Source organism: Callithrix jacchus, chromosome 3, assembly GCF_049354715.1.
Source record: "Callithrix jacchus isolate 240 chromosome 3, calJac240_pri, whole genome shotgun sequence".
Taxonomy (NCBI): Eukaryota; Metazoa; Chordata; class Mammalia; order Primates; family Cebidae; genus Callithrix; species Callithrix jacchus.
In genome coordinates this window covers 82,098,987-82,124,947 of record NC_133504.1, presented here as the reverse complement: position 1 = coordinate 82,124,947, position 25,961 = coordinate 82,098,987, and the positions used below count along the sequence as shown (strand labels likewise).

Genomic DNA, 25,961 nt, shown 5'->3' with positions numbered 1-25,961 from the left:
TGAAACATTCTTCCTTTATATGAAACTAACTTGTTGTTGGTTTAATCACCAAATATTGCAAATACTTTATTCAATCTGTTTTTCTTCTTCTTCGGTTTATTTCTATTTAGTGATTACCATTAGAATTGCAAGTGTTAAGCTCGATGATTTCTAAGTGTATACTGCCAATCTGACCCTGCCAGAAAATCTGCATTTATTCTTTCAGAAGCCAAATATGGATGCCATGTTAAATCATTAGGTCTTAACCCATTAAAATAAAAAGACCATAAATCAAACTCCTCATCCTTCCAGCACCTTTACCTCTGTCTGATTCCATACATTTTCATAAACACATCTAGGCTAAAAACAAGAGTGATGACACTATTTCCATTATTTGTTCTTCCATTGAGTACATGTTTAAGTTTTGTCAATTTTACTTCTGCATGAAATTTTCTGATCTTCCTTTTCTTTTCTTCTCTTTTTTTTTTTTTTTTTTGAGACGGAGTTTCGCTCTTGTTACCCAGGCTAGAGTGCAATGGCGCTATCTCGGCTCACGCAACCTCTGCCTCCTGGGTTCAGGCAATTCTCCTGCCTCAGCCTCCTGAGTAGCTGGGATTACAGGCATACGCCACCGTGCCAAGCTAATTTTTTGTATTTTTAGTAGAGACGTGGTCTCATCATGTTGACCAGGATGGTCTCGATCTCTTGACGTAGTGATCCACACGCCTCGGCCTCCCAAAGTGCTGGGATTACAGGCGTGAGCCACCGCGCCCGGCCTGATCTTCCTTTTCTATTCTGTTTGCCACCAAGCCAAACTGAGTCTATGTAGGCCAAACTCTGTCTTAGCTACTTTCCACTCCTTATCTCTTTCAATGCTCATCACAATATTCTGAATTGGGTTGCTTTACATTGGTGTTACAGATATATGGTTTGAGGGTTGAAGAGATTAGGTCATGATAAACTAATAGGTGTAGAAGTTAAGATTCAAATCCAAGCCCAAGCCATTGTCTTTTGAAAGAGTTTAGACTGACAAGACAGATAGTTCTGAGTTTGTCCCTTGTTCTGCCACTTATTAGCCATATATTAGACAACTATCTTAATATTGCTAAGCCTCATTTTATTCTTTCAAAGTGTAGAAAATATAACTTTTTTGTATTGTTGTGTGCTTGCAAATGATTAGCACATTTTTAGCATACATTAATATGCTAAATAAATACCTTATTTTAAGTTACAGTCATTAGTATGCTTGTATCTTTGTAACAGATTCTTTAATTCGTCTCCTCAAAACATCTCCCTGGTTTAAACAGTACATTTTCCTTCAATTCCAACTCTGATCATGTCACATTCTAGATTAAAAATCCTCAGTGATTCTAATGGTATCCTATTTCAACCGAATAAAGTCTAATATTCTATAACAGGATAGGGGCTTAATGTTCTGGTCACAAACAATACCTACAATTAGTCCCACTATTCCTCATTTACCTTATAATTCAGTTAACACAGGCAACTTACTATTCTAAAAAATGTCCTGATATTTTCAGCCAAGTCTTAGCTTACGCCGATCCACTGGCCTAGAATACAGTGCCCAGCTAACTTTGCTACTGTTCTGTTTAGGGATCACAGAGGACTCAAATGTCACATCTTCTGTTAAAATTTTCCTAGTTCCTAGAGGAGGAATGTCTGTCACCCTGTCTTTGTTCCCCTTGTGCACAATAATGTTGGCATGGCATGTATTGCATTTTGCCTTGTAAGGCAGATAATTGTGAATATGTTTTATGTATATGACTGAAATCAGGAACTGAATACTTTATATATTTTGTGAACTCTATAATAAAGACTGATATACAGAGAAACATGTATTTCTGGTATGTATTTTCTCAACTTTTTAATTCTTATTTTATAATGTACTTTTATACAATTTTGGCAATTTTTTAAGTGAGGAATGATCCTATTTGCTTCAATAAAGGAATCTTTAAAACAGAAGATTTTTCCTTTCATTGATGAAGTTAAATGTGTGGTGCTACTTGAAAGAATTCACGAGAAATGAAAACCTAGGTTACTTACACTGAGATTTTAAATCAAAGAAGAAAAATTATTATTAAATGTATCCTGTACAGTAACTGTCCTCTTGCAAGTAAGTTTGAGTCTGTCCAAGGTCACTAATGACTGCTAAAATACATGATAATAAACTTTTTTCAAATTAGCCAAATTCGACTTATTAAAACAATTTAACTGACAAAGTGATGCTCTTGTTTACATTGAAAATAAACCAGTCTTATTATAAGCCTTTGATACTGCCTGCTTTTCTCCTTGATCTTGAGGACTTTCAAATAGTACATTTAATTCTCACAGTTGGGCATCTAAGGATTTCACGATGTTCTAAATGTAATCCCTCTCTGACAAGGGAGATCTAAGGAGTTCTATCTCAGGATATCAAGACCATAGTTTCAGGGAAGTCTTGCTGATGGCTCCTCTCTCCTGCATAGGTTTCCTATGACTGAACTTCTAACTATCACATTCTCTGTCTTGTGCCCTATGTCAAACTTCACATTATGATGTAATTGTCCAATCTCACAGTTCCTCTAGGAATGAGCCACTGCTGTCTCTGTTGTTTTTCTAAAGATGATTGCTCCTCATAAAACTGAATCCAGAGACTTGGTGCCTTCGGTTCACTGCCGAGTATCTTTGATAAATGCTGACTCCCACCAGCTGGGGCCATTGCCCAGCTTTTATGCTACCCTATGCTGGGTCATGCAATCAGCAAGCGTAGCATAAAAGCTGGGCAATGGGCTGGCTAGAAACTGCCAATAACTTTCACATACTGCTTGTTTGACTGCCTTGTTGGGTCACGCACCCAATTCTTGCTACCTGGACTCTTAGCCTTGCTAAATCTATACCAGCATTAAATCTGGATTCCATCTACCACAGACCAGGCTTTGTGTTTCATCTCTAACTCTGAAAATGATTCATACCTCATTGAGTCTGAGGTATGAAATATTCTAAAAACAGATTTTTCTATTAGTTTACCAAATACAACAAGCTTGTTTATAATAATAAACTGTAGGAAACTAATACTTTCATTTACTAATACAGCTTCTCTACTAATATTCATAGCATAAATAATGTCTCATTTTCTAAAGACACAAATTTAGTAATCTTGAGGGTTTTTTCTTTCTCATCCAACCTTTATTCAAGTTTATTCAACTTTATTCAAAGTTTCTAAAAACAGATAATAGGGAAAGGACAGTCTCTTCAATAAATAGCATTAGGAAAACTGTGAATCTATATGCAGAAGAATAAAACTAGAGCCTTATCTCACACTGTAGATGAAAATCAACTTAAAGTGGTTTAAAGACTTAATTGTAGGATGTAAGCCCATAAAATGACTAAAATAAAACATAGAAGGAACCTCTATGACATTGGTCTGGGCAAGAGTGTTTAAAATATGACCCCAAAAGCACAGGGAACAAAAGTAAAAATAAACAAATGGAATTATATCAAACCGAAAAGCTTCTACATAGCAATGGAAGCAACAGAGTGAAGAGACAACATAGGAAATGGGAGAAACATTTGGAAAGTATACATCTGATAAAATGTAGCATCTAAAGTATACATCAAACTCAAGAAACTCAATAGTAAGAAAACAAATAACTCATCTAAATAATGAACAAAAGGCCTGAATAAACATTTCTCAAAAGAAAACATAAATGACCAATAGGCTTATAAAAATACTCAAAATCACTAATCATCAGGAAAATTCAAGTCAAAACCATAATGAGATATCACATCAAACCTGTTAGAATGGCTGTTATCTGCCCTTCGTTGTTCGTTGGAGCATTATTTACAATAGCCGAGATATAAAATCAGACTAAGTGTCTATCAGTGGATAAATGGATAAAGAAAATGCGATACATATACACAATGAAATATCATTCAGGCATTAAAAAGGAGAAAATCCTATAATTTGTGACAATATGAATGAGTTAGAGGACATTATGCTAAGTGAAATAAGCAAGGCACAGAAAGATAAATACGTAACCTCACTTCTTTGTGGAATCTATAAAATTTGAACTCAAAGAAGCAGAGAGTAAAATGGTAGTTCCCAGAGACTGAGAGTGAGGAGGTTGGAGAGATTTTGGGTGAAGTATGCAACAAATATTTCATTTTGATAGGAAGAAAAATTTGAAGAAATCTATGATTGTGGTGACTATAGTTAGTAACAATGTATCATATTCTTGAAGATTACTAAAAGAGATTTCAAGTGTTTTCACCAAAAAATGATAAGTATGTGCCTATGTCATTTTGCTGTATCTAAACATTTTATTATTTACACATGTTTCAAAAAATTATGTTGTGCATGAAAACTATATATTATTTTTGTCAATTAAAAAATAAAATAACTTAAAAATAATTCTGAGAGAGAATCATAAATAACAAAAGAGGCAATAAAGAGTGTTTTCTTCAAAAGCACAGTTCAATTAATATGTATACATAAATATATATTACTTAATATTAGGATATAATTCCATCTATATGTACACAAACAAATAAATACATATCCACACACATAACCTTTCTGATTCTCTCTTGATGTGTGACATTGCTTAAGCTTTTGTTATATTTCAATATTCTTGTATTCCCTTTGGGGTTATGTCACTTAAGAAGCCATCAGTGACCTTGGAATATTATTTTGAGTAGCGGTGAGTAACAATTTGTTTTTCTATTGAGAATAAGTTAAATAGTTGAATTTGAGTTGGTTATTTCATTTCGAGTTATAAGTAACTTTTTAATTCACATTGTTCTTTAGCCTGAAACTCAGAAATGGTATTTTTTTAGGGTTTGGAAATAGGAACCAATCACTCAGAGAAGCTTTTCAAGTAACTGTTCTCTTTTTAAGCCTATGATTTCAAAATTAAAATAAAACTACGGTTTATATTAATTAAAGAAAATAATAAATACTAAAAAATAAAGGAAAAATGAGAAAATTCTGAATAGAACTCAATTGTGGCCATTTAATCTCTTTTTAACAGTCTCAAAATGAAATATTTGGGTCACAGTCGAGCAGTGCTTCATAGTAACTTATTAAAAACAGAGTTCATCGGTTCAGATTTACTTTGAAGGGTTTTTAAAAGTGAACTTATTCTACTGCTTTCAATCATTTTGCTTTACAGTGGCCATCAGGTCTTAGGATGAAAAAAATACCCTGCTATTTTGAAGAAGTATTCAAATTTTATCTTTGGAAGATAAACACTTTAACAGAAGATCCAAAAATGTCAATAACATCTTAACACTCTTTGACGCCTTTATTATTCTTAGTTGTGTCCTCTAATTTTTGTTTATGTGTTTGCTAAAATTATTTACAGACAAAATTAATTTAGTTATACATAGGATGAGATAGTCACAAATAAGAGATCAGGTGAGAGTACTGCACCAAGATATTTTAAAAGTAATTATCTTCAGAATTGTCCACCTAATCTAATGCAGCTTATTTGCCTTTACCTTTATTTAGTAGCAATCACAGGATGAATTGGTTACTGGGTTAATTGACCAAAACTTAGAAGTGCTACCAGTAACACTGTGGTATTTCCCCAAATAAGGCAAAAAATAAATAATAGATATAATAATGAAAGCTTCCTGAGGCCAATCCAATACCACATTGGGTTAAAATGATTTGTTTTTGCTAATACCTATATTTGCAGATGTCTGCACATTTTATATGAGCAAATACTAGCTTGAGATCATAGAATGATCTTGTGCCATTTCTCCATTTTCTATTTACATCACAATTTTCAAACCCAAGTTTGTCAGGGTTTGGCAGGGTAAATAGTCCAGAAATAGAGTTATGTGTATATCTTAGTTTCACTGTTACAAACTGCAGCATATGCTAGAATAAGGGAGACTGTTCTAAGTGGTCTAGCTAGGATGGGCAAGATTTAAGAAGAGGCAAGGAGATTAAGTTCACAAACTCTCTGGGATATTTTAGCTCTTGTTCCATCTGAAGCTTCTGATGTGTGTCTGAAGAATGGTTAAAGCTTGGTTCAAGATTTTTCTAAATGGCTGTTTTATTTAGACTCTATTGTACCTTAACATTTTAGTGATTAGTAATATATTATATTGAGAATATTTTATCAGTACCACATAGTGAAATACAAATTGCAATGTTATTTATAAATATGCTTACCTTCACATCTTTGACATTCATCCTTGTTCCCTCTTTCCCAACAAATATATCATCAATGTCCACAAGGATGTACCTGTCCAAGGACAATGTCAGCCTCTTCCCTGACAAAAAGGAGATGGCATCTATGAAGATGAGCTTGTGTAGCCAAAAGTTTAAGTTGTTGCCAAAAAGTACTCGCTGAATTCCATCATGAAGACCCAGATCCTGAACCACCGTTGCAAAGAGTGTTTTGCTAGACAAAGATGAAAGGGACTTTTCTGTCTGTAATTCAGTTATAAGTACAGGCTGGTAGGTTGAATGATTATATTGGAAAATAGTCCAGTCTTCCCCAGGAAGAGGGCCTTTTTCAACCTTGGGGGCTTTGGTAATATGCAGCAAAGGAGATTGAGGGTTAACAACACAGTCCTTTAGAGCTAGATTATTGAAAAGATTTAACGGAAAGCCTTTTAATTGTGTACTTGGTAAGCTGTTCTCATTGGCTTTATGAAAACCAATTATACTAACACTGTATTCCACACAGTATTTTTCTAAAAGCTCTCGATTCCATGAGTCCATGCTGACATACTTCAGAATATTTTCATAAATAACTAAAGTATATTTCCCTTTGCCATTATCTGTAAGAGGAGGTATATCTCCCTTTCCAGGGGCAATAACCATGTGGTACTGAAATCGGCTGGACTCCAAAATAGCTATGATATCTTGACCGAGTTGAGAGTATTGGCTCTCCACAAAGAGAAGAACAGTTGGGTCTGTTTTGGATGTATCAATAGGTTTAACTGTTTTCAGCTCCATTGACCGATATGGTAGAATTTTGATGTCAGCACATTCTGCTTCTGCAGTGGTTTCAATAAGTGTCATTTCCTGTTTGTAGCCAGAGTAGAGAAAATAGGCAGAAATGACAATGCTCACCAAGCAAAAGGTAGCTAAGAGAACAATCAATGTTCGAAAACTTCTCCGAAGTTTCACAATAAGATTCATTTTCTAAAATAATGTTTTGGTAGCTTTTTCCCAATTTCGTTTCCTAAAGTGCCATAGTGAATAAAGTATGAGATGTTGCAAATATCACTTCCCCAAAGTTCATGTAACCATTGCAAATCATGTAAAATGTTTGAAGGGAGCACAACTGAATTAAAGCTGGAAGGCAATGGACGGGGAAGACATAAGTTGAGAAGATTTTAAATATGTCCAATACCAAGAATTGCTGCGGAATCCTCTAAGCATAATCTGAAAGAGAGGAGAAATGTAATAACTAAGACAAAAATATAAATATAAATATTTATTTGTATGTTAATGCTGATACCCAAGAAACATATATATATAGAAATGATAATTTTAGTGTATTAATATGCCAAAATATTAATGGTCTGATGTTTACAGTCTAGACTTAACTACCTATAGTAGATTTTTTGAAAATGTCCAGAATAGAGAAGCCAATTTTATTTTTCCTAAACATCCATGTGCATATAGGAACATATACTGAGATCATTTTCTAACTAATCACACCAAAAAAAGAAAATAAGTGAAAAAGTAAGCTTTAACAAAGAATGTCAGTTGCCGTAAAACTGTCCTACAGAACTGATAAACGTTATACACATATAAAATTAGGAAATCAGAATACAGAAACTAATTTTATTTTGGCTAAACATCCATAGGTATATAGAAACATATATTGATATCATTTCTACCTAATCACACCATATAAAGAATTTAAGTAAAAAAGTAAGCTTTAACAAAGAATATCACTTACCATAAAGCTATTCTACAGAACTGATAAACATTATATACATATAAAATTAGAAAATCAAGAAATCAGAACACAGGAAGATGAAGATATGTTTGGAACTTCTTAGAGACTGGTTTTAAATGCTAGTGACCAAAATGCTGATAGTGATATGGACAGTGAAATACAGGCTGAGGAGATCAAAGATGGAAATGAGGAACTTACTGGAGGCTGGTGAAAAAGTCATTTTTTGTTATGCTTTTAGCAACCACTTGGCTACATTGAGGCACTGCCCTATGGATCTGAGGAAGTTTGAGCTTAAATGTGATGATTTAGGGTATCTGGTGGAAGAAATTTCTAGGCAGCAAAGCATTCAGGAATTCACCTGGCTTCTTCTAACAAACTATACTGAGATACATGATGAAATAAGTGACCTAAAGTCAGAACAGATATTTAAAAGAGAAGCAGAACCATGAGGCAATTAAAACTCTTTTCTTTGTAAATTACCCAATTGCAGCTATTTCCTTATAGCCATTTGAGAATGAACTAACACAGCATTAAAAAAATCCCAGACTGCTTCATCACAAATGTACATAATTTTCCATTATTATTATATGTTTTTCTTTGTATAGATGATTCTGAGTTTTATGAATTGCTTTTTATACAAGTTTTCTTCATTCCCCTCCAAACTGAGTACTTAAATAATTTTTAATTTGTCAATTTGCCAAATTCTACGATAACTATCTTGGGTGAAAGCAGTTCATGTTATCAATGTGTAACATATACATTTGAGATGTGTATTATTGATACATTACATCATAGAGAATTAAATTAGCTGTTTATAATGAACAGTGTGGTCTACCATAGTGTGTATATTTTACAATTTCTGTATTTTTAATTTGGGGACCTGAGCAATTAATGGTTATTAATGATAACTGAAAACATTTTAGATTAAATGATTAAATATTGTAATGTTTTGTCACTACATTTTATTTTATATTTCTGTGTTTTAATATAGCTAACCTCATTAGTAATTTACATTTTAAAAATTGACATAAAGTTGAAATGCTTGTTTTTGTCAGAAAATAACTTTTGAACGTTTTCAAAAAATTTAAAGTTTACATCAAATACTTTAAATATTTTAATTATTCAGATTCCAAATATATAAATGGACTTATTTGTTCCTTGTGAAATGTATTGTACCGGTTTGAAAAGTCTCTTTAGTGATTTCACATTAACTTTAAAGACAAATGAATCCCACATGTTGGGGACTTATTAAACTCTATCTAAAATTTTTATTTGTTTTATTTATTTATTTATTTATTTTGAGATGGAGGCATGCACCACCACATCAGGTAAATTTTTGTATTTTAATCGAGATGGGGTTTCAGCATGTTGGCCAAGCTGGTCTCAAACTCCTAACCTCGGTGATCTACCAGCCTCAGCATCCCATAATGCTGAGATTATAGGAGTGAGCCACTGCACCCAGCCAAATGAAATTCTTTAAGATAATTGTCTGCTTTCCAAAAGTATTTGAAAAATCAGTTACCTTTAACAAAATTGGATTGCATTTTACTAAAAAGAAATGGAATATGGCAACAAAAAGGCTTTGGTTTGGTATGAAATACATAAATCAGTTATACTATGCCATTGCCTTTTATGTATGCTTTAAAACATTCATATATAAATTTTTAAATAAAATGAAATTAAAACATATATATATATATTTACATATGTAGTGTGTAGTGTGTGTGTGTCATAATATTGAAATTAAAAGATATTTGTAAATTGTCAAAGGAGATTATTAATCTTATATTGGTTCCTTGATTTCTCGAAGTTCACATTTTTAATCTAAAAAATCCATTTAAACAAACATATAAACAGATCCATCCCATTCACACCACTCCCCCAAATAACCCAATATGAGCAGATATCTACTTACATACTTTGGAGAACTGATTAGTATTTTAGAAATAAATGTAATCAGAAAACTTGGAGATAAATTAAGTGTATACTTTTTAAAATCTTTACTTCTTCTGACATTTTTGAATCTCAAAGGAGAACATGATGGTTTTGCATATTTGGAATATCTCATCCTAATGCAACAGTGGAAAAGACATTAAAAAAAAAATATGGGGCAAGAATCTGCCAACCCAAAGAATAAATAAAATTTAAATGTGACATTTATTTAACAGTAATATGTTCAAAGTTAGGAGAATGATGGACACATATTACCACCATGGAAGACATTTGTTTCAATGTAGGTGTTTTAACAAAAGGAGTTATCCTCCCCATTCAATTCTCCCAGTTTTCCTTCCCTAGCAAAACTGGCCAGTGGAGATGAGGAAGCCTGGACCATAAAACATGATACACCATATATGTTTACTTATGTCTCACACCTGAACTAAGAAATTGTATTATGACATTGTTTGAGATGCCAAAGAGTGTGTTAATTGTGTGTTATTACTTTGAATCTCCTACCTACTGCTGTGACCCTTAACATGGTGTGGGAAAAGGCATGCAGGAGTATGGATAGGGAGAACAACCAACATAAGAATCTTATGTTGTTACCATAAGTCAAATAAGACAATTGAGGTTATTTTTCAAAGGGCACAGAAAAAAATATTTCAGGATAATAACAAAGATGTTAAAATGCTTCCATAATGGTATAAAATATGGGGCATGTGTTTTTAAGTAGTCTAAGGTAATACACTAAAATGTTTATTTTACCTTAATTGCTGTCTTCTTCAGGAAGACCCTGGGACAAGTTAGCAACAAATAGAAATATCTGGGAGCTTTCTATTCCCCACTTTCCCCTTACATGGTGACACTGATCTTTCATTATAGAAAGAACAGAAAAATATGTGGATTACTGAGTAAATTGTATCTATGGAAAAACTGTTCTGTTAACCACCAAACCAAGTAAGTTAAATAGTCTTTGGTCCCAATTCTTCTAAATCTGACATTCCATGTTTGAATAAATCTATAGTTAAAAATTTGGAAAGAGAGGTCTACTTATTATTTGTCATGACAACCTGTCACAAAATGTGGGCTTCATGACCCCTGCACAGGCTTTGGTGAGATAAAGAGGAAGGCTTTTGTAGTGTTGCCTTTCTTGTTCTCACTTTTGTTTTCTTATCTTTACCTTTTATCCTTCCAAGTGTGGCTTATCACCTAGGTAGTAGTGGAGTAAATATCTCCTACAATCTTTTACTCTCTTTCAAGACTAGAAAATATTACATGCAGATATTAACATTTTTGTTTCATTTATCTGTTATAAGATTGCTTTTGACATTTTCACAATGTGTTTAGAGATTCTCTAGAATAGAGTTTGCAATGTTTGTTTGCACATAATCATTGCAAACTTCTAGTAATCTCTAGTAGCAGCAGAGAAGTGAGTTAGTAAACAAAGCAATTATAGGTACTACTGTAGTTATTGCTAATTTTTTGAAAGACAGATATACAGAAGTAAGGTATATACTAAATCCATTGTATATACATGTGGTTGTTTCTTTGTTGAAAGTGATTTGATGAACTGTACAGATCATTAAAGAGGTTCATGAAAATTCAGCTAAAATTGAAAACAACAGCAACAACATTTACCAGCATTTAATAAATGGCTACTACTTGCTGGCAACTACGCTATATTCTTTTTATTCATCATCCTGATGAATAAAAGGGTGTATTTTTAAAATGACAAAATTGAACTTTAGAATGTTTAAAAATAGACCTAAGATTAAACTACTAATAATTTATGATACTAGGATTCTACAATTGTATGGTTGAGACAAAACAAAAATTAAGTGAAGACAAGAACTTAGCAATCACCATAATTAAATAATTTAACTACATATTAGCACATTTTCTTTCAATTTTAAAAGTTCAGACATTCAAAGCCAAAAATGTCTACCAAAAATGAAGAACAACTGTAGAGGCGAATTGAATTGATTTAAAAGCAAGTGTGTTGTAAGTTGGAATGACTTAAGTATTTGCAACAATTTCACCAACCTTGACTTTTTGGGATACCTGTGGGAAAAACAGTTGATTATGTACCTTGTTTTCACATGCTTCATGAGTTTTTTTGTTTGCTTTTAGGAATCATAAAACATTGGCTCATATTTTATATTAATGAAAGAGAATTTTTAATTAAAGCTATTACACAGGGTGGGCATTGTGGCTCAAACTTGTTATTCCAGCACTTTGGGAGTCTGAGACTGAAGGATTGCTTGAGTCCAAGAGTTTGAGACTAGCCTAGACAACAAAGCAAGATCTTGTCTCAACACAAAATAATTAAAAAAAAAAATTAGCCAGCTGTGGTGGTGTGAACCTGTAGTGCCAGCCACTTCAGAGGCTGAGGCTAGGAGGATACCTTGAGCCCAGAAATTCAAGGTTGCAGTAAGCTATGATTGCACCACTGCACTCCAGCCTGGGTGACAGAGGGATACCTTATCTGAAGATAGGTAAAACCTCCAAAACACCTATTTTATATGTTTATATAATAGACCATTATATAAACATTTAACTTTTTGTTCATATACACTAATTGCACCAGTGCTTCTTTGGGGTGAATTCCAAAATTTGTAACCATCTGAAATGGTTTGGCTGTGTCCCCACCCAAATCTCATCTTAAACTGTAGTTCCCATAATTCCCATGTGTGGTTGGAGGGACCTTGTGGGAGATAATTGAATCATGGAGTTGTTCACCTCCATGCTGTTCTTGTGATAGTGAGTTCTCATGAGATCTGATGGTTTTATAAGGAGCTTACCCCCTTTGCTCAGCATTCATTCTTTCTCCCCACCCTATGAAGAGATACCTTCTACCATGATTGTGAGGTTCCTGAGGACTCCCCAGCCATGAGGAACTGTGAGTCAATTAAACCTCTTTTCTTTATAAATAATCCAGTATCAGGCGTTTCTTCATAGAAGCATGGGAATGGACTAATACACTAAATAAGTATCACAGAGAGTGAGGTACTGCTGTAAAGACCCTGAAAACGTGGAAGCAACTTTGGAACCAGGTAACGGGCAGAGGTTAGAACAGTTTGGAAGTCTCAGAAAAAGACAGGAAGACAAAAGAAAGTTTGGAACTTCCTAGAGATTTGTTGAATGGCTTTGACCAAAATGCTGATAGTGATATGAGCAATGAAGTCTAGGCTGAGGTGATCTCAAATGGTGTTGAGGAATGTGTTGGGAATTGGAATAAAGGTGATTCTTTCTATATTTTAGCAAAGAGACTGGGCCCTGCCCTAGAGAGATGAGGAACTTTGAACTTGAGAGAGAAGATTTAGGGTATCTGGTGTAAGAAATTTCTAAGTGGCAAAGCATTCAAGAGGAAGAAAAACATAAAGGTTTGCAAAATTTGCAGCCTGATAATGCAGTATAAAAGAAAACCCAATTTTCTGGGAGAAATTCAGACCAGCTGCAGAAATTTGCATAAGTAAGAAGGTATAGAATGTTAATCAACAAGACAATAGGAAAATGTCTTCAGGGCATGTCAGAGACCTTCCTGGCAGAACCCCTCACATCACAGGCCAGGAGGCCCAAGAGGAAAAAAAGTTCATGCACCAGGTCCAGGGCCCTCCTGCTGTGTGCAGGCCGGGATTTGGTGCCCTGTGCCTCAGCCACTCCAGCTGTGGATAAAAGGGGCCAACATACAGCTCTGACTATTGCTTCAGAGGATGCAACTCCCAAGCCTTGGTGACTTTCATGTGGTATTGGGCCTGTTGGTACACATAAATCAAGAATTGAGGTTTGGGAGCCCCACTGAGATTTCAGAGGATGTATGGAAATGTCTGGATGTTCAGGCAAAAGTTTGCTGCAGGGGCAAAGCCTTCATGGAGAACCTCTGTGAGGGCAGTGTGGAAGGGAAATGTGTGGTTGGAGCCCCCACCCTGCAACCATAGGCCCCACTGCAGCACTGCCTAGTGAGAAGAGGGCCAGTGTCCCCTAGACCACAGGGTGGTAAATCCTCCAACAGCTTGCATCGTGTACCTGAAAAGGCCACAGACAATACCAACTGTGAAAACAGATGGGAGGGGGTTGTACCCTGAGAAGCTACAGAGGTGGAGCTTCCCAAGGCTGTGGGAGCCCACCTCTTGCATAAACATGACCTGGATGTGAGACATGAAGTCAAAAGAGATCGTTTTGGAACCTTAAGTCTTAATGACTGCCCTATTGGATTTCAGACTTTTATGGGACCTGTAGCCCCCCTTTTGGGCCAAATTCTCCCATTTGGAATGGGAATATTTACCCAATGCCTGTATTCCCATTGTATCTAGGAAGTAACTAACTTGCTTTTGATTATACAGGCCCATAGGCAGAAGGGACTTGCCTTGTCTCATATGAGACTTTGGACTTGGACATTTGGGTTAATACTGGAATGAGTTAAGACTTTGGGGGACTGTTAGAAGGGCATAATTGTATTTTAAAATGTGAGGACATGAGATTTGGGAGGGGCAAGGGGCATACTAGTATGGTTTGGCTCTGTGTTCCCAACCAAATCTCATCTTGAATTGTAATTCTCATAATTCCCATGTATCATAGAAGGGACCTGGTGAAAAGTAATTGAATCATGGGGGTGATTACCCCCATGCTATTCTCATGATATTGAGTGAGTTCTCAGGAAATCTTACTGTTTTATAAGGTGCTTTTTCCCCTTTGCTTAGCACTCCTTCTCTCTCCTGCCACCCTGTAATAAGATGCCTTTTGACATGATTTAAGTCTCCTGAGGCCTCCACATCCATGTAGAACTGTAAGTCAATTAAACCTCTTTTCTTTACAAATTACCCAGTGTTGGATATTTCTTCATAGTAATATGAGAATGGATTAGTACCTCATCTTTCAAGAGAGATGCAGTATTTCCAAATTATAGGCCATCAACATGTAAGTGAAAATGAAGGAGACCAGAATAGAAATATTGTCATACTTTAGGTACAGCAGAGGTAAGTAGTGCTTTATGAAACTTTATGTTAGGGTATCTGTCTATGCAGTGTGTGTGTATTTGGATACCAATGTAAAAATACTACTTACTCTGGGTCATAGTCAAAAGTGTTTGAGGAGTGCTGCTCAGTAGGGCACAGCTAATTCAAATTATTTAATCTGGTTTTAAGAAAATTATAAATATCATAAATGTTTTAGCTAAAGATCAGTGCAGTCTCTTATGATTCCGAGTTGTTTCAGAAAATATTCAATATTGACTAAATAGTACTTGAGACTATGAAATGGTTGATATCACATGGTTAGTCGCATAGAATTCCTTTCAGCTTCCAGGTAAAAAAAAATTGTGATATTATTTTCAGTAGCAACTATTGTTATATAAATCATAACTTTTTCAAAATAGAGGTAAAAAGTAATGTGTAATTGTTATATTTAATCAAAATCAAAGTAGTATGCCCAGTTTATAATTTTCTGCAGAAATAATCTTTTCCATATCCATGAATAACCAGTTGATTATCACCTAACTTCCATACACTTCATATTTTTTTATTTCAGTGACATAATATAAATTTATTTTAGCCCCCAAAGTGTGCATTTTTGCCAGTACAAACTCCTAAAAGTGTCATTTTAAACATAATGATAACATTACTACCATAATATTATATTGTAACATAATATTATACTAGGTACATAGCTCTGAGCTATCAGCTACATTCATACTTCAAAAGATTATGAAGTCAACTCAGTAAATATAAGAGTAAATGTCAGGCGATTTCTTTTATCACCATTTCCTGCAGAGATATGTATACTGCCTACTTTCTTATTCTTGTTTTCTAAAGAAAATAAATGACATGATTTTTTAAAGTAAATAGTCAAACGTATTAAAATCAACTACAAATTTCTATGCATGCATCTTGTTTATTAGAAAAACATAGTGATTTTTCAAATAAGGAAACTTTTATATGAATATTTGTTCTGCTTTTCCATATAAGATTTAGACAGAGCAGTAGGAATGCTACCTGTGGCCAAGTCGAGAGGTCTGGTAATCAATCATTGCTTGGAACTTTGTATTTATATTTATAGCTAAGATTTCATCGCTGAATTTCACCCTAACACTACTGAAATAATAACCAGATCCCCAGAATGTATGGGTCAGAATTAAACAATTTTTAAATAAGTAGATCTGTCCTCAGGGTTTCTGACATTTAGACAATTTCCTCAGTACCTTAGGATGACTTTTGGATAAATCTTTGACTCTGTCTCATTTTGTATAGATTTGGAGGTAAAACTTACAATGGGACTTTTATAATCAAACTAAAGCCAGACAAACTATCTAAAATTCAAGGCTTTTACCTGACATCCATTCAGCAAACACATATATTAACTTTTATTAAAAGCCTATTTACCAGGTACCTCGGCAAATTCAAATATTTCTTTTATTATGTCAAAAACATCTAAATTATTTTGTTTTAATCTGTTCTCTATTTCTTCCCTTTCCTATTTCTTTTTCATCTCTAGAAATATTTTTCCTGTTTTTTCTTTTCTTATATGTTTCCTTGACAGTGGGTTTTAAAGTTACTGACTTAAGCGTATGTGAAAACGGTGGACATTAATCTGCTAATCTGTGTAACAATGTTGTGATTTCCTATCTTGATTTTTTTCCACTCCATATAAACAATTTATATGGAAGCTACAGAAGATGACTGAGGAAATATAATATCATGGTATGTTTTCCCATTTAGATATAATATTATTAAATATTTTCTTTCAAAAGTAATCTATAATAGAAAATCTATAATATTAGAATTACAGTGAACATTAACAAATTCTCATTTCTCTTTCTATATTTTTCTGTATAATGTGTTGTTTATAGTTTAAAATATAATTTTTATCTTATTTTTGCACTTACAATTAAGAGAGTTAAAATAAAAGAAAAATGTGATTAAGACATCTTTCAAATATATATCATTCTTTAATTTCTGTTTCCCCAACTTATAATATTTTTATGATTTCAATAACTTTATAAGCCAGGGGCCCCTCTCCCTAGCTCCACAATCTTCTATTTTAAGAAGAAACAGAAAGCAAATGTTGAACTGGCTCAAAATCAGGCAGGGAGCCAAGCTGACTCCTTCCCACTAATGTCTTCCAAACCTGAAAAATTCTCACTGTCCTTACCTGCCTCCTGATTCCATAGATAATGTGTATCTCTTCTAAAGTTAATCATCTTTTTAAAATTTTGCCTCCACCTATTTTCTAGAACTTCAACCTCTCTTTTATGGGGACTTTTAAAAAACTAGTATAATGCTCTCTGAGTAACTGACCACAAACAGCATCTAAATAGGTTTTGTTTGTAATTATAACCTTGTTTTGTTTTGTTTTTAGAGAAGGGGTTTCGAGCTTGTCCCCCAGGCTGAAGTGCAATGTCATGATCTCAGTTCATTGCAACCTCTGCCTCCTGGGTTCAAGCAATTCTCCTGCCTCAGCCTCCTGAGTAGCTGGGATTACAGATGCTCTCTTCCACACCTGGCTAATTGTGTGTGTGTGTTTTTAGCAGAGATGGGGTTTCACCATGTTGGCCAGGCTTATCTCAAACTCCTGACTTCAGGTGATCCCCCTGCCTCGACCTCCCAATGTGCTGAGATTACAGGTGTGAGCGACTATGCCCCACCAATTATAATCTTAGATATCTGTATGGTTTCAGTCCCTACCACTTCCTCACTATTCCTAATTTCTGGGTTCTGTGTTCACTTTAGTTTGAAATTCCAGGTATCATTTTGTTAAGAAGTTTAGTTCATGCCCATATTCATAACATTTTCTATCACATTCACCCCCACCCCCAACCTATGCAACTGCCCTAATTTTTCTCTTTAGCTTCAGAGTCAAGCTTTTTGAAAGGTTACTCTTATGAAATTTCTTATCTTGCTATTACTACACTTTATGTGTTGAACCATTTACAGTTTTAGAATGGCCCCAGTTATCTCTTTTATCTTTAAGTCTAATCAGTTATTATTCATTTTTAGAAAGATTCACCTTGGGTAACACTACCTCAAAAAAGTCACCCCTGGTATTACAGAAATTAGTTTAGCGAGTGTGTCTCCACTGTGCTCTCATAGTACAGCCCGTAACACAGACATTACAATTGAGTAATTATCCATGGATTTCCACCAAGGTAGGAGCTGTGACTTATTCAGAACTGTATCTTCTGTACTTTGTAAATTCCCTGCTATGTCATGCACAAAACAATTATGCAAAACAACACTAACGTACTTACATCCTGCATATATTCACCTTCTTTGTCTACCCCAAGGTACAACTCAAATACTCTCTTCTCCAGACATTTGTTGGAAAAGGTGGTAGAGGATGGAAGAAGTCTGAACTTCACTTTCTTCATTTTCCAAATGAGGGATATAAAATGGTTTATATTTTTATTTCCATGTATATACTCATAAGGGAAGATTTGGAAGAATATTGAACAAAATATTAATCATCTCTGTTTTGTGCTTTTCTAAATTATTTGAATTTTTGCAAGAATCATGTGCTATCTTTATAAAAACACAAAAATGTAGGGAAAATGTTTTAAATGGGTGAATTTCATAACTGTAAGTTTACTTCAAAATATAAAATACTATAATCCTATGAATAACAAGCCTTTCCTAGTCATGCTTGCCACTGGTAGTATTTCTTCTTCTAAATCTCTAAAGAACATGTTGTCCTTATCTTTTTTAATAATACCTTTGCTTTTTTACATAACTAATTTATGTGTCTTCCCCAGAAGACTGTAGGTACATTTTCAATAGCATAGTCTATATATAAAGCTTCTTTTTTCACAATAAGCTATTTAGTTTATTTTTCTTCAAGCATAATCCAATACTAAATTAGACATGGAGTAGATTAGTAATAATCTTGAGTAAGTCAGTTAAATTGATGTTCAATGTTATAAAATTTTAATAGTTTTTTTTTATTGGAGCAGTGATCTCAGAATCAAGCCTAAAGTTTTGAAAACTGGAAAATCAATTGCACCAAATTATCTCTAAGTTTACATACTATTAACCAGACCCATTTGTAGTCACAGGATATGTAGGTCTGAAGAAATCTGGATTGTATTAATATTGGTATATGTCCCTTCAGAATTTATGTTTTTATTTGTATTAATTTCATTTATTTATTTATTTGGTAAGCACATAAAATTTGATCTACCCTTTTTATCAACCTTAAGTATACCATGTAGTATTATCATTCCAGCATTAAAGTCCCAGCTTATTTTTAAATACAATGATAAAGATATTATTTCTATGTCAATCATTAATTTTCTTGTGTTATTTTTAGAAGACATTTTCTAATGAACTTTCTACTCCTCAATCATTTCTCTTGTATTTCAGAGAAGGGAATATGTATTTTTACTAACAACAAAACTTTGCTACAAAATTACCTGTACCAGTAATAACCTACTGTACAGCATTATGTTCTTTATTTAAAAAATATTAAAAATTATAATTATACCAACTTTTTATTTTTGAAAAAGCCAAAATAATAACAGAAGATAACATTATAAGACCTCTATATTGCCTAAAGTTGTAAAATGCCCAAAACTAAAATAGAAAAGGTTGTAATTAAATTACAAAAAGATAAAATAATAAAATGAAATAATTTATTCTCAGTCTGATCACCATTTTTATAACAGAGGCCAGAAAACAGATTTATTAATTATATTTTATATTTGCTTTTCTAGAATTAGGAAATAATATATTGGTATATCACGTTTATGTGAAAGGAGAAAATAAAAAATGTACTTTTTTAAAATGGATATTTCTGAGCACTCCTTTGGTCTCCTAACTTTTTCAACACTAGAGGGCAATATACTCTTGCTTTTATTGCAAAAATAGGCCAACAGCACCTGTTTTCCATTGACAGGTTACTAAGAGATAACTCCATGAATCCAGAGAGTATAGGTAACTGGTCTCTCAGGATGAGCATCATGTTGTTGACATCAAGGAAAGATCAGAGACTCAAGGTTAAAACACAAATTTTGCCACAATTACACACCAAATACATTTTGACCCATTTTCTTTATTACATTTGTAATAAACAGCCATTTTTATATTGCTGTATAGTTCCCTGCTTCTGAAGTTTAATTTCTGTTTTTTAATATACATCGTTTTGTTAGTATTGTGCACAAAAGAAGAAAAAGTAAAACATCAACTCTGTTTAATATGTTGCTAATTTTTGTGAATTTTTAAGATCTAAATATTTTTCTGAGAGTTACAATATCTATAATTCAAGTATATCTCAAACAAATCGACACATCTTGGTTTCAAATTACCATTTATCTAGTATAAATTTATTTTATTTTAGATATATACAATAATATGCATTTGTTTTGGCAAAATATATTTGCTTTTTCATTTTATATTTCTCTGTTATTCAAACATGCCTGTGCAATAATTTCACTTATGATTAATCATTTATATCTTAAGAATAAAAAAATCAACAAAAAATGAATAATACGAACAACTTATATACAAAAGACAAATGTGGCACAAAGATTTAGATTATCTCTCCATCTACTCTTCTTCTCAATTATGAGGTAGAAAGAAAAAAACATAAGAACTATATTTGAAATGACTTAAAATTGCAGTTACAATTTCCATTTAGGATGGCATTATGATTTATTTCCAAATGATGCTTTCTGGATGCCAACTTCTATGGCTTATAGTTATATCTTAGAGTTGTCACATTATATGCTTTCATTATAATTTATCATTTACATGAGAATTGGTAAAAATACATGTTCACATGCAGTTGCTTTGTAGATGATTTGAAAGATAATGGATCATTAGGAGGTTGTGCTTGCAATGAGGTTTACTCAAATTAATCATTCTGAGTAAAATGCACATGTATACATATATATATATATATAATCGACTTTATTTTTATTCATATTTTGAAATCTTTTCCAAAGTTGCTTTTCCTAAATAAATCATTCAAATTTGTTGAAGTTTTTTTTTTTCTTTGGTACTAACAAAGCTTGTTCAGTAACTATCACAGAATTTCTCATAAACAAGTACTAAATAACACAGTAGTATGAGTTGCAAACTATATAATTGGAATGCAAACATTGAGATGATTAAAGGTAATACAAAAATAGTCCTGACTTAGATTTAGTCACATTAGTCTACACATTACTCATAATTTAGTCACATTATGGTTAAGGGCACACACACACACAAATATCAGAAAAGTCCATTTTGAAAAGTGGCCATAAAGCAAATATTTCACAAGGCCATATCCCAGCAAGGCCCATATTGGGATCTGGGAGTTCTTTAAGTGCCACTGCTACTGTTTTTCTTAAAACATGGATTAGATGAGGACCACTAACCTAAAAGATATTTGTTCTGGACCCATGTATTCACTCATAGCTTCTGATTCAAAGTATGCTACAGGTATTTCAGATTAGCTGCTTTTAGTAGACATGCCCATGACTTAGCTATGAGGGAGTCTGGGAAACAATTATTTGATATCTGTACATGATGTGGAAACTCATATAATCATATATTTCTCAAATATAAAAAGTATGTTCAAGTTGCTATATATAAATAAAGTTGAAAACATAATAAATGTGAGTTAATCTAAATGAACTTGAGTATAGAAAATGATAATAATAAAACCTTAAGGAATTAAAGTCAAACCAAAGTCTAATTGAAATAAATAAGAACAATAATATAAATATACTAAGGGAACAAATGCTGTATTTTCTGAGATAATCATATCATCAATTGACTTCATATATTGGTAAGGTAAGTATGTATACTGTGATCTAGTGAAACCAATAAAGAATATAACTATCTATATTCTTCAACCTCAAAACTAGTATTGAACAAAAAATAAAATGAGAGAAAACTAGTCAATTAAACAATTGTAGTAGGAAACCTATAGCATGTAAGACTAATAGAAAACACAAAACAAGTAGGTCTGTTTAGGTTAGTAACTATGTTAAAACTAAATTAACTAAATTGTCTTTTAAAAATAAAAATTTGCATATTGACTAAAAAATCCAAGTATATGCTGATTACAACTGACATAAAATAATTATGAAAGTATGAAAAAAATACAGAAATCATTTTGTAAGGATGGAAAGTTCAGTTCACCAGGGAGACATTACAATTTAAACATGCATTCGTTCAGTATCATGGCCTTAACTTTACAAAGCAAAAATAGGCATAACTACAACAAAACACTTATAAATTCCCAATTACAGAGTAAGAATTCCTACCATTTTTGAAGAATAATTTTACCATAAAAGTGGATAGAATATTAGGAAGAATTACAAGACCTAAATAACATGACTAACAAATTTGGTCTAAAAGATATACTTTAAATATGATCCCCGAGACCTGTGAAATTCGTAGGAATTTGGGAATGCTTAGAAAAACAAATCATTCCAAGCACCAAAGGAAGTCTCAACACATTTTCAAGAGCTAAAAATTACATGGAGCATATGCACTATGACTATAATGTGATGTACTCAGCAACTAATAACAAAATAATATAAAAATTCTCCTTTATTTAAAATTTAGGAAACATAATTAAAAACAATTCTAAATAAGATATGAGTAAAATAAATTTAGAGTTTTAGAAGCATGTACCTGAAAAGTGTCTGAAAATTAATGAGCTAAAAATGTAAGCATTCAACTGGAAAGCTAGGAAAAAGCAATAAAGTAATAAAACGAGGGTAGAAGGAAAGAAATAACAAAGATGAGCAGAGCACAATTAGATAAAAAATGCAACAGAGAGAAAAATAAAGCAAGAAGCTTATTTTTTTAAACAGCTGATGAATTTGACAAACCTCTGCCGACATGAAGATAAAACAAGATAAAGCAAACATAACTGATGAAAATGAGAAAGAAAACTACATCTACTTCAGATATTAAAGGATGAAAGAAAATTATTAATGAATTTATAGCAAATATTTTAATCTTAAATGAATTTGTTTGCAAAGTTCTTATAAAATATTGTTTTATTAAAATTTAAGATTTAGAGAAGTCTCAAAATGAATAAAGCAAAATAGAATGTGAATAGTCAAAAATATATCCAAAAAAAACTTCCAGCCACTGATGTCACCAGAAGATCCCATCAAAGCTTCAAAGAATAACGTAATTCCAATCTAACATAATCTGTTTTCAGAGAAATGGTCAGAGTAATAGCTGTCAACCTGATTTTATGAGACTAACATAATCTTGATAGTAATAGCTAATAAGCGACAATACAAAAAAGCAAATCAAAAACAATGTAATTCATAAATATGAGGTAAGAATTATGAATAGAAGCCAAACCAGTTATTTATAAAAAGAATAAAACAGAATGACGAAGTTGGAAGCAGCCATTATGAGTTGAATTATTTTCCCCAAAATTAATAGGTTGATTTTCTAACCCCCAGTATCTCAGAATGTGACCTTATTTGGAAATAAGATTGTTGCAGTTGTAATTAGTTAAGCTGAGGTCCTGCTGTAGCAGGATAGGTCCCTAATCTAATATGACTGCTGTCCTCATAGAGGGAAGAAATGTGACAGACACGTGCACAGGGAGAATACCACAAGCCAAGGAACTACCAGAAGCCAGAAGAGAGGTCTGGAACAGATCCTTCCCTACCATCTTCAGAGGGAGCATGGCCCTGTTGTCACACTGATCTAGAACTTCTAGCCTCCAGAACTGTGAGGCAACATATTTCTGTTGTTTGAGACACTCAGGTTTTAGTGCTTTGTTATGGCAGCCCTAACAAACTAATACTGTATCTGTGGATTGCAAAGTTAGTTGAATTTTTAAAAATTAATCAAGGCTTCCAACACAATGTCAGGCACAGTTGTCTATCAGGAATTTCAGTCCCCCTTTGCTTGTTCCCACCTCATTCAAACCGTAAGCATGATCATTGTTATAGGTATTGGGCTCCTTATGTATTAACTCATCACACAGGACCTTCACAACTTCCATCATAATGCTATTTATCACCAGCCATATCAGTTACCAAAGACACTCAGCACTCCAAGGACTTTCCTTATCCACCTAGCTAATATTTTTTGTGATCCTATTCCCTACCCTCTCTATTTCTTGAAACCTTTCACTGTGCTTAGTATAAATCATGGTTAATCATCAGAAAAAGTATTTTCTTACATGGTGAAATGATTCTCCAAGAGTTTTCTTCATCTTCTTAGCTGTAACTGAAATCTGGCTCTCTTCTTAGGACCTTAGAGCTCTCTGGTGTATATTTTATCTCCCAGTTATTCAAGCACTGGGTAAGGAAATTGGCTAGATGTCCTTTTTATTTTTCATCATCACTTCTAGCCTATTTTTCTTTTCTACTCCCTAAAATCCTCCAACTTTTCATCCTATCATACCACCAACCTCTTGTCTTTAAAGCAATCATCAACTAGTGCCTGAGTTAAAGTCCTTTAATCCTAGAAAATCTTATCTTTTAGGAAACTCATGCTTTTGAAAAGTACTCACGCATAATTATTGGTAATACAGATATCCATATGGATTATCCTTCCAACACTATAGAAATTTTATGCACCCTCATAAATATTCTTTTATTTCTCCCTACCATTGTTGCCAAGTCTAATAGTCATATGTTAGGTCTTTTCATTGTATTTACTAATTATATAATTGAAAGCAATTAATAATATTTCATACACTGCGCTACCCAGTCACAATCTTTTATCTCTTTTGCTTACTTCACCTATTAACCAATCTACAACAATTTCAAACCTCTAAAATCTTTAAGTCATTTATTTGTCCTTTAACTTTACACACACTCTCTCCTGGCCTCACAATCTTCCTCACCCAGTTTAAATTCCATAATCAATTATTATATTAATTATATTTTATATCCTCTCAAATCATTTTACACTCTTATTTCATGATACACATTTTTTAAAAACAAAACTCACTAAATCCCACTGTCCATCAAATCTATGCTTGCAATTCTGATAATGGAAAGAGCATTACCCCACTTACTTAAATTCATGATCAATAACCTCAAATGGGCCTTTAATTCTGAGAGAAATCTTGCTATCTCTTTTTAGTTTATTAACTATCTTTTCTCCTAGATAACTGTTTGATAGTTTTCTCTATCTTCAAACTTCTAACATTTCCTTCCTTTTCATTACACTCATCTAATAATCTTGCTTCCTATTTCGTAGAGAACACAGTAGCAAGCAGAAAAGAATTTTCATAAGCACCCATTAAACACTTATTCACTATGTGAGAGTGTGTTCTCTTTGGGATGAGTTATCCATTCTAACCAAGGACAACCCTCCTCTTGTTCACCAGTTCTAATGTATTATCACTTACTCATTTAAGAAAATATTGCTTCAGTAGTACTTTCTCTCTCCCTTATAGTAATATTTTCCTTCTCGACTAAAATATTCATTCTAACCTACAAATATTCTATTATTTATCATGATTCGCTTACTTTGCAATCTATTACTATATTTTGTTTCTGCCCACAGCAAAACTCTTTGAAACGCTAAGTCCAATTTTATATAGGACCTACTCGAATCAGGCTTACCATCACCACTTCATTGTAATTTATTTTATAAATGTCACCAATAAGCTTCATGTTGTAAAATACAGTTATCAATTCTTGCTCCTCATCTCATCTTACTTTACTTGTAAGAGCATTTTATACCCCTGATCACCCCTCAACCACACAGAAACTATCTTTAATCAGCTTCCAAAAATCATCTATTTGTGTTTCTTTATAACTTAGTCACAGTTTATGCTTTTTCTTAATCCTTACCTTCTAAATGCAGAGTTCCCCAGGGCTTACTCCTTAGTCTTATACTCATTTCTGTTTACATTCACTTCCTTGGGCTCTCTTACGATGTCCTGGTTTTAAGTACTATTTATAAAGTTGACTGCAAAGTTTACATTTCCAGCTGAATATATTACCAGCTCCTATTTGTTTATCTAACCACATACATGATATTTTCACTGGAAAATCTAATGAGCATTTCCAACTTAAGTGAGACCCAACCTGATTGTCTGACATTTTCCTTAATCCTAAACTTACTCTTCCCACTGTTTCTCCATATAAGTAAATGATGCTTCATTTTTTAATTTGCTTAGGGACTCTCTTTCTCTCTATCTCTA

General features: G+C 33.2%; 1 protein-coding gene across 1 annotated transcript in view; it reads right to left on the bottom strand.

Annotated features, from left to right (window-relative positions):
• LOC100395907 (N-deacetylase and N-sulfotransferase 4) overlaps positions 1-25,961 on the bottom strand; it is a 308,362-nt gene that overhangs the window by 265,018 nt on the left and 17,383 nt on the right. Inside the window, exon 2 of the mRNA XM_002745451.7 lies at positions 6,161-7,384. Within this exon, the coding sequence (XP_002745497.5) occupies positions 6,161-7,138 (978 nt within the window). The 5' untranslated portion in view covers positions 7,139-7,384. The remainder of the gene's footprint in view (positions 1-6,160; positions 7,385-25,961) is intronic.